At 56.3% G+C, this 10,093-nt stretch overlaps 1 protein-coding gene across 1 annotated transcript in view; it reads left to right on the top strand.

Annotated features, from left to right (window-relative positions):
• CLTCL1 (clathrin, heavy chain-like 1) overlaps positions 1-9,572 on the top strand; it is a 115,241-nt gene extending 105,669 nt beyond the window's left edge. Inside the window, exons 28-34 of the mRNA XM_011986070.1 lie at positions 910-1,020; positions 1,275-1,445; positions 5,393-5,614; positions 8,221-8,296; positions 8,789-8,828; positions 8,961-8,980; positions 9,081-9,572. Of these exons, the coding sequence (XP_011841460.1) occupies positions 910-1,020; positions 1,275-1,445; positions 5,393-5,614; positions 8,221-8,296; positions 8,789-8,808 (600 nt within the window). The 3' untranslated portion in view covers positions 8,809-8,828; positions 8,961-8,980; positions 9,081-9,572. The remainder of the gene's footprint in view (positions 1-909; positions 1,021-1,274; positions 1,446-5,392; positions 5,615-8,220; positions 8,297-8,788; positions 8,829-8,960; positions 8,981-9,080) is intronic.
• The last annotated feature ends 521 nt before the right edge of the window (positions 9,573-10,093 follow it).

Raw genomic sequence — 10,093 nt, 5'->3', positions numbered from 1 at the left:
CCTGTGGTCCCAGCTACTCAGGAGGCTGAGGTGGGAGAATGGCGCGAACCCAGGAGGTGGAGCTTGCAGTGAGCCGAGATCGCGCCACTGCACTCCAGCCTGGGCGACAGAGCGAGACTCCGTCTCAAAAAAAAAAAACACTGAGGCAAGACCCTCCACAGCAAAAAGATTACAACTCACTGAAGGCTCAGATGATTGTTAGCATTCTTTAGTGCTAAAATATTTTTAATTAAGGTGTGTACTCTGTTTTTGTAGACATAATGCTGTTACACACTTAATAGGCTACAACATAGCATAAACATTAATTGGCCAGGCGCGGTGGCTTACGCCTGTAATCCCAGCACTTTGGGAGGCCAAGGTGGGCGGATCATGAAGTCAGGAGATTGAGAGCATCCTGGCTAACAGGGTGAAACCCCATCTCTACTAAAAATACAAAAAGAAATTAGCCGGGCATGGTGTCGGTTGCCTGTAGTCCCAGCTACTCAAGAGGCTGAGGCAGGAGAATAGCATGAACCCAGGAGGCGGAGCTTGCAGGGAGCCGAGATTGCGCCACTGCATTCCAGCTTGGGCGACAGAGCAAGACTCCGTCTCAAAACAAAAACAAAAACAAAAAAACATTAATATGACTCTGTTTATTGTGACATTCACTTTATTATGGTGGTCTGGAACCAAACCCCAGTGTCTGTGAGGTGTGAATGTCTCTGGTGACATTGGCATCCACTGAATCACCCAGACAGTCCTCTTTGTGTGAGTATAGGTCTTTTGGTTCTAGGTGTCCAGAAGGTGCCTTTGAATGGTCCAGAGCTGGACCATTCAAGTGGATGGCACGCACATGCCCACCTGTACCCCTGCCTAGTGTCCCCATAACAAGCTTGGCCAAGTGCCTTGACAGTTACCCCAACTTGTTAGGCAGGTCAGCTGCCCCTGGTGAAGCCTTACCTGCGGTCAGTCCAGAGCCACAACAACAAGAGTGTGAATGAGGCACTCAACTACCTGCTGACAGAGGAGGAGGACTATCAGGTGGGTGTGCAGGAGAGAGCCCTGTCCTGGGTGGGCTGGGCTTCTCCCCTGCAACTGCCATTCTGTTCTCAAAGCAGGCTGCCTTTGCACAGGAGAGTATGCAGGCCTCACAGGACACCAGTGGATGTATGGGTAGGGGCCCTTCTAAGGCCGTGGTGATAGCAGCAGCCATCAAGTAACACAAGGTGTCTGCTCCATGTGTAGGCAGCCCATGTCACAGTGTCTCATCCCTCACAGAAAGGCTGTCTTCCTAGGGCTTAAGGGCATCTATCGATGCCTATGACAACTTTGACAACATCAGCCTGGCTCAGCGGCTGGAGAAGCATCAGCTGATGGAGTTCAGGCGCATTGCAGCCTATCTGTACAAGGGCAATAACTGGTGGGCCCAGAGTGTGGAGCTCTGCAAGAAGGATCATCTCTACAAGGTTGGTGGCCCGGGCCCCTGTTTCCTCCCACCTTCCTGCCTTGGTATACTTCCTGATGCTTTGGGGGTCACACCCCTTCCCTCTTGTTCCTGAGACCTGGCTCTGAGCTTCACCAGGGGATCCTCATGGTGGGTGGGGGGATTGGCATTAAGGGGAGACCATATTTAGAACATAGGGTAAGAATTGGGAGTGAGTTAGAACCCCTTAAAAACTGTTTGCATTGAAAGACTTATAGAGTCTTAGGGAGTTGATTCTTTTCACGACAGTTACGTGTGAGTTTCACTCTACCAAAACACAGTGTGGCAAGATTCACTTTTTGACACCTACTTTACTTCCTATAAAGATTTGGGAACTTACCTGTAATCTCAGCACTTTGGGAGGTTGAGGTGGGCGGAGTACTTGAACCCAGGAGTTTGAGACCAGCCTGGGTGACATGGCAAGACCCCATCTTTACAAAAAATTAGCCAGGTGTAATGATGGACATATGTGGTACTAGCCACTCGGGTGGCTGAGAAGGGAGGATCACTTGAGCTCAGGAGTCAGAGGCTGCAGTGAGCTATGATCACACCACTGCTCCGTAGGCAAGAGTGAGACCCTGTCTCCAAAAAAAAAAGATTTGAGGAATTTAAAAGCCTAAATTAAAATCACATTCAAAGGCCGAGCGTGGTGGCTCATGCCTGCAATCCCAGCACTTTGGGAGGCCAAGGTGGGCAGATCATTTGAGGTCAGGAGTTCAAGACCAGCCTGGCCAATGTGGTGAAACCCCATCTCTACTGAAAATACAAAAGTTAGCCAGGTGTAGTGGTGTACTCCTGTAATCCCAGCTACTTGGGAGGCTGAAGCAGGAGAATCGCTTGAACCCGGGAGGCAGAGGTTGCAGTGAGCAGAGATCGCGCCACTCCACTCCATCCTGGGTGACAGAGTGAAACTGTCCCTGAAAAAAAAAAAATGGAAAAAAATAAATAAATCACATTCAAAACATTTGTTTCAAAGCTGGGTATAGTCCTGTGCACCTGTAGTCCCAGCTGCTTTAGAGGCTGAGGTGGGAGGACCACTTGAGAGGAAAAACAGTGTGTTTTTCTACTGGTGAGAGGTTTCTTAGTATCATTCTCAGACCGGTTCTCAGACCAGGATCCGGGCATCTGCTGGACAGGTTGGGCTGCCTGGAAGAACCACCAAGACCCCGAAGGCATTAGCATCCTCTGCTTGGCCTGAACATCTCCCTGGGGGTGAGGTGGAGTTGTACAAGAGGGCCTTGTCTGTGCTGTGTTATGCAGCTGAGCCAATTCCCAAGGGCCCCTTGTGCCCAGAGACTCTGGACTTGACCTGAGGGTGTTACTTATGGAGTTGGCCTTGGGCATTCCTGAGTATCTTCCCAGGACACATGGACACCTGCCACCTCTTGTCTAGCACAGGGGCTTCATTCTCATGGCTCCTGGGCTGTGCCTGTTGGCTGGGACTCCATGGAGGCCTGTGATCCCTGGAATCAGTGTTGCATTGAGTTTCACCCTAAGTTGTCACCTCCAGTGTTTTGGACTGTTCTGTGACATCTAGCCGTTGGTGACAGTGCTTGTGGTCCTTCCTGAGGTGCCCAAAGAGCCCCTGCAGAGGGAATGGAGAGGAAAAGCTGCTGAGGCTCTGAGACAGCACCTGGAGGTCTCTGGACCTGGCTGCTGGGAGGAGACAGCTGGGTTCAGACGCACCTGAGGAAAGGCTGCCTTTGGCTGGCTGATCACAGCCACTCTGTCCTACCCATGTGGTCCCTATCAGGGGCTTAAACTCACAGCTTCCTCAACACTCAGGCAGTGATGAGTGAGCAGGACTGTCAGTGCTGCCAGAGGCCTACTGGCCTTGCCAGCCACCCACTCCGAGCCACGTGGGTCCAGAAGAGAGTCTAGACGACACAAAGCCACAAATAGAAAGTGGCCGAGCACACGGCCGGGCATGGTGACTCACGCCTGTAATCCCAGCACTTTGGGAGGCCGAGGCGGGCGGATCGTGAGGTCAGGACATCGAGACCATCCTGGCTAACATGGTGAAACCCCGTCTCTACCAAAAATACAAAAAATTAGCCAGGCGTGGTGGCAGGCGCCTGTAGTCCCAGCTACTCAGGAGGCTGAGGCAGGAGAATGGCATGAACCCAGGAGGCGGAGCTTGCGGTGAGCCGAGATCCCACCATTGCAATCCAGCCTGGGCGACAGAGTGAGACTCCATCTCAAGAAAAAAAAACAACAAAAAAAGAAAGTGGCGGAGCACGCTTCCCCCAGAACAGTGGCTGTCAGCCAGGAGTGCCTGTGGCCCCAGGGAATGATTGGTTGTCACAGCTTGGGGTGTGGTGCTATGTATAGGAGGTAGAGGCAGGGATGAGGCCTATAAGCCCCGATGCGCAGGCGGCCCTGCAGACTTCCCAAGGTCAGCCCTGCCGCTGGAGGAGCCTGCCCTGAGGCCAGAGCTGAAGCCTCCTGGAGTCTTCCTGGAGGGGTGGCCAGGTCACAGTGTGTCCAGTCAGGACCAAGCCAGCCAGCAACAGAAAAATGTATTTCCAGATGACAGAAGTAGAATCTAAATGAAAGCTCGGTCAGTGGGGCCCTCCCACACTCACCAGTGAAGAGCGGGGGCCTGCGGAAGTACAGGTGTAGACTGGAGAGCTGGACGCAGGGACGGGGACCAGGATCAGGCTGCCCAGAGTGGCATGAGCCAGGGTGGTGATGAGAGAGGAGGGTGTGGGAGAGCCTGACTCGAGCCAGCTCCATGCCACAGGAGCAAGGCGTTGACTGGGAGCTTCCTGGGGGCTGCTGCTACTGGAAGTCCTCTGGGAAGCCAGTGAGACAGTCCCCAAGGCCCACAGAAGAGGAACAGCAGTGCCCACTTCAGGCACATGTGGAAGACAAGTCAGCAAGGGTAGGCTGGGCCACTGGAGGGCACGGCAGGGAGACAGATGAGCGGGCATCACAGGTCCTCAAAGCGGTGACCCAAAGGCACCTGGAGCTCTCACCTGCGGGTCCGAATCCTGGTGCCTTTGTGGGAACAGTGTGGGGCAGGAGGCAGCGCTCTGTGAGCAGCGTGCCGGCAGGAGAGACTTCTCTACGGAGCCGGCTCAGCACATCGGGGCCATGCAGATGTGGGCACTGGGCGTCCTCAGGGACCTCCCAAATGGAACTCAGAGGTGTGTGCTGCAGGCGATGGCGGGATGCGGAGCTGAGACCGCCACAGGGTATCCTGGAGAGCACAGGTCACAGTCAGTGGGTCATGGCCAACTCCAGGTGGAGTGGCCCTGGGCAAGTGACTACATGTTGGTCTCAGGTTCCTGGTCTCTGAAAGGGGTACTAATAGACCCTGCCATAGAGGGCCATAGAGGGAGTCAGGTGATCCAGCACTTGCTGTGGGGTTAGAAAATAAGAGAATGGCCACAGGAAGTGCAGGCTTCCTCAGGACTGGTCAGGTGCAGGTGTTATTCTATGAATGATATTGTCTTAGACAAATACATTTGCAAGGATGAAAATAGCAGTTAGGGGTTTTTGAGCCACTTGAAAGAAAAGCACATTGCTGTTTCTAGAGCAGTAGCTGTACCCCTCCTAACTGCTCCCCTGGTATCACACGCTCCATGGGCCTGAGTGCAGCACACCTGCAACCCCTAAACCCCCATCAGTGCCTTCCTCAGAGCAGCCAGTGCACGCCCTCTGCCTTTGGGGCCAGAGTTCCTGTCTCCCAGGGCACCTGCACCTCCGTGAGCCACCTGTCCCCTCCACAGCCCCTGGAGGTGATACCTCCATTTCACCAGTGGGCAGCAGGGTGCAGGGAATGGCTCAGCCACGGGTCCAGACTTGCTCACAGCGCAGGAAGGCCTTCGTGGAGCCTGGTGCCACTCCCTGCCCTCCGGCCCACCTGCTACAGGCACAAGGCCTGTGCCTGCAGGACGCCCAAGCAACCATTTGCCTTGGCTGCAGGATGCCATGCAGCATGCTGCAGAGTCGCGAGATGCTGAGCTAGCCCAGAAGTTGCTGCAGTGGTTCCTGGAGGAAGGCAAGAGGGAGTGCTTTGCAGCCTCTCTCTTCACCTGCTATGACCTGCTTCACCCAGACATGGTGCTCGAGCTGGCTTGGAGGCACAATCTCGTGGACTTGGCCATGCCCTACTTCATCCAGGTGATGAGGGAGTACCTGAGCAAGGTAGGTGCCGGGCCGGCTGCAGCTCCCTGGCTCCTGTGTGGCACAGCCCACCCCTAGCAGTGACTCTGGCCGCAGGTCTTAAGGGTGGGCCCCTTTGAGGCCAACCCAGATTCCCCAGGTAGCCCTGGCCCGCCTTCAGGAGTGGCTGCTTTCCTTGATGCTCAAGTGGTTTTCTGCCCAACATTAAGCCCCTCCAGAAAATCATCTTGGGGAGTGCCCACTGGCAGCAGCCCTCCTGCAGACTCCAGCTGTGCAGCTGTCGCAGTGTGCACACTGCTGGGAGCACAGCAGGCATGCTCGTCCCCAGCCCTGGACTTCATCAGGGTGACAGTGAGGTGGCTGGCAATCCCAGCTCCCCGTGGAGCTGCCAGTGGCATCTGGGGGTGCAGCTGTCAGCATACCTGTTGGTGGTAGCTGTGTTTTGCTGAACACATAGGAGGAGTATTCACAGATGCACTGAATCTTTCTAACGGCCATAGGGAGGATGACTCTCTGCCTCACTGAAGTGACAGTACCTGATTGTAAAACTCTCCCTTGGTGTTGAAGTCCTAGGAGTCCCTGCTGGGACCTAGCTTTAGCCACTGTCCAGAGACCTGTGTCAGCAGTGTCATCTGGTACAGTTTGTTGTTTCTAACACTGGAAAAGTCACCTCCAGTAGCATCTACTTGCCCATCTAACCTCCTTCAAGCCAGATGGAGACCCTTGGAAGGCACTCATGCTGAAGCATCACTCAGTGGAGCAAGGGAAGGGAGGGGCCTCCCAGGTGAGTGGGAGGTAGGAGGGAAACAGGAAGGCGAGCTCATGCTGCCAGCTTTAGCCTGGAAGTGCCTGGAGGGCTGCCTGCTGCCTGCAGAGCCTCTAGGCGGCTGCCCAACCCCTAGTGAAGGCCATCCCAGAGGCCATTCGAGGCCATCGCCCTTCTGTAGGACAGTGTGACCCCATCCCATCTGCATAGCACGCCTGAGTGAGAAACTCCCTGATGACTGTCAAGGGGTGGGGAGGAAGGGACAGCCCTGGCCACATGGCCTGAGATGCATGGGCTGCCAGGGGACGTGGACTGGTTGGATTGACAAGGGCCCTGGTTCCCCCACCACAGTGGATGGCAGCTCCCTGCAGGCAGCATGTGTGGTGTGTGGTTTGTGGTATGCAGTGTATGGTGTGCGTTGTGCAGTGTCTGGTGTGTGCCTGTGGAAGCTGCTTTCACCATGATGAGCGGGTTTTCCCATCCCTCAGGTGTCTTTCCTGAAAGTAGTCTGTGTTCTGAGAACCAGCACAAGGAAAGAAGAATGTGCTTGAATCTCTTCCTGACGGTAGAGGTCCGTGGGTTAGTGTCAGAGGAACTCAGGTTCACCAGGCCTCAGGGATGTCATTGCTGTGGGGGTCAAAGTACTGTTGTGGGGATCCCCCAGGACTTTGAGGAGCACATTCCCTTTCTGTTGTGGATGATGGAGTTAGCAGCCACTATCACCTTGGTCTGCACTGTGGCTGCCCAGCCTTGGCCCAGGGTTCCCAGACTCCACTGGCCCTGGCAAGTGGTGGCTGCTGCAGCACCTGCCCTGCTGCTGCCCACCTATTTCTGCCGGGGCAGATGAGACGCCTGTCATGGGGAGAGTTCAAGGAGAGGAGGGGGCTGGCAAGGGGTTTCCCAGTCAGTGGCGTGGGGCTGTGAGCTGACTGTCAGCTTGAGCTGGGGCCCAGCTGACTCCACACAGCAGTGCTGGGAGAATGAGGGCACAGACAAGAAGCACAGTCCCTTCCTGGTGGACAGCTGGGCCCAGGGCCTCGTGGCTCATCTGGGAAGCTCAAGGGCTATCCCTCTGAGATGCCCCCGGCACTCTCCCAGTTTAGGGAGGGTACAGGCCTAGCTCACCCCTCACCCTAGGTGTCAGCGAGTGTGCCCCCTGCTCCCTCCTCACTTCTCAGCCCCCCAGACCCCAGCTCATGGGGGCACATTCTTGTTTCTCTTTCTTACTCAGTGCGTTTGTGAGGGGATCTTAGCTGCACAGTTGCTGCGGCCCCTCCAGTGCAGTGCTGCCGCCTCACTCTCTGGCCATGGGTGGGGTCAGTGTCTGGTGAAGCCTCAGGGAAGAGTGAGGAGGCAGTTTGTCCTCAGTACTTCTCAGGTGAAGTGTCTAGGTGCCAGGTGACTTGTCTCTGAGAGCCACATGATCTCTCTGCTGGTTTGGAGGGGCGGGCAAACTAGACTGACTGGATTCAGCAGCAGGCAGTGTTCCCTGCACATGGCCCCAGCCCCGCAAGTCAGTAAATGGCAGTGTCCCTGTATCCAGAGGAGGACTTGGCCCCCCATGAGCAGGCCACACTCACAGCCTGTAACAACTGACTGCCCCAGTCCCCACTGGGAAGCTCTAGGGGCCCCACCTTTTGCTCCATCTCAGCCCAGCTACTGAGGCTTCACCTCTCCATGCCTTGCTGCATTATAAAAGTGCAAGGGGTGAGGACTGAGCCACTCCACCTCTGCCTATGTGCACCTCCTCCACTGTCATTCTCCTGGAGGCCCTGTGTCCTGACCTTCCACTCTACTTTCACCTAGAGGCCGGGACTGCACTCTGTCAAGCAGGTGCTCACATGCTCTCGCCTCCTTGCAGGTGGACAGACTGGATGCCTTGGAGAGTCTGCACAAGCAAGAGGAGCATGTGATGGAGCCGGCCCCTCTCATGTTTGGTAGGTGGCACCTGTAGCCCCCAACCCCCTGGGGAGGGAGCAGGGAGGGAGTCAAAGTCCCACTGCCCTTTCCTGGCTGGGCTTTGAATGGGGATGGGAATAGATGGGTGGGGGCTGGAAGGATCCCACTGGCTGCTGGGTGTGGAGATGTGTATGTCCAGGAATGTTGGTATGGCCACTGTCCTCCCTGCTGTAAGGGTGCCTGCCTTCTGATGGGGCTGCCTGCCTAGCTGTGAACTGCTGCTGTGTCCTGCTGGGCCTGGCCCCTGGGCAGCAAGACTGTTGCTGGTGTGTGCTGGGAGGAACTTTGCACCTGAGAACCTGCCCAGGGCAGCCTGGCTGTCGAGCAGACTGGAGAGACTGTGGGGTGCTGGGACACTGCTGGGCCAACACAGGCCTGAGGGTGTGGTGTGAGTGTGTAGCATGCTGGTGGGTCTCGAGCCTCCTGCTGAGTGTGTCCCTCCACCATTAATGCCATTCTGGTTTTTTTAGATTTTGATGGGCATGAATGAGACCCAGCTGATTGCACTAAGTAAGTGTCCCATTTGGGGACTAGCTTATCCTCTAGCCAGGCCAGCTTCTCTGGCTGACCACACACTCCTTGCCTCTGGGTGCCTACTCTCTCGGTGCCTCAGCTTCTGGGTGGTAAGGGCTGGTCCTATAGACCCTGCTTCCTGGGCCCCGGCTACTCAGGGTAGCCAGGAGAGGACCCCCATGGGCAGGAAGAGCTCTGCTCATTGTGGGCTTTCCCCCTCTGCAGGCCAGCAGCTGAGGTTGATAGCAGGCCCTGCCAGCTTCCCCTATGGATATGCCTCTGCTCCCAACTTCACCAGCCTCCAATGTACAACTTCTGCGTGTAGTGGGCGCTGTCTCCACCCACTCTACCTGCAGAGTTACTAACTTCTCCAAGGAGTGTGTCACTCCAGCAGCACAGGGGACCGCAGTGGGAGGCAGGGACACCTGGACAATATTTATTTTTGGTGAAACCCAATGATGGCAACCTCTGAGCCATCCTAGAGCCTGGGGAGGCCAGGGTAGAGGCTGACAGCGCAAGACCATCTTCAGCCACCAGCAGGGTCTGGACTCTGGGCCCTCCTGCTGGAGCCAGGGATTCCTCCTGGGCGCCCCCGACTGGCTGGAGCTGCCCCCTCCAGGCCAGTTTGAAGACTACGTGAACACGTCTTCAAACACGTCTTGTTTGGAGGTACCGGACCTCATAACAGGACTCTGAGCCTCCTGGCAATCTTAAATATTAAAGTCGGTTTATCCAGGCAAAGGTGCTCTGCTTGGTGCTGGTGTGGGTGGGAGGGACAGGGGCCAGTTTCCTAGGCCCCGCAGTCCATTAAAGATTTGCTGGGCCCTCTGGGGGTGTGGGACCTGCGCCCAGAGAAGCTGCCTAGGAGAATACAGCCGCTTGCATTTGGGGTCTTTCCGGACCTTGTTCGCTGAACGCAGGAACTCTAAATCCGGGAAAGGTGTGGGTGGAAACCGGCAGGTGAGTCCCAGCCCGTGGCCGCTGCGGGAGGGGGACCCGGCGGCGTAGCCCCTTCTCACCGGCCACCCGCCTTCCTCCTCCAGCTTCGAAACGTTAGAGTTCCTCAGGGACTGGGCTAGCCCCACGTGTTTTCGGGGAGGGTATGCCCCTGGCCTCCGGGATCCCCGGGGATCCCGCTGCTCTCGCCAGTCGCGCAGACCCGAGGCCCGCTTCCCTGCGGAGCGGCATACTGTGCACCTTGACCCATAGCTTGGGGCTGGGCCACGGCTCCGCTTCTCGCAGCCCCGCCTCCCGCAGCCCCG

This window comes from Mandrillus leucophaeus, unplaced genomic scaffold, assembly GCF_000951045.1.
Source record: "Mandrillus leucophaeus isolate KB7577 unplaced genomic scaffold, Mleu.le_1.0 Scaffold291, whole genome shotgun sequence".
Taxonomy (NCBI): domain Eukaryota; kingdom Metazoa; phylum Chordata; class Mammalia; order Primates; family Cercopithecidae; genus Mandrillus; species Mandrillus leucophaeus.
Note: the sequence above shows the minus strand (reverse complement) of the source record. Positions and strands in the feature narration are given on the sequence as shown.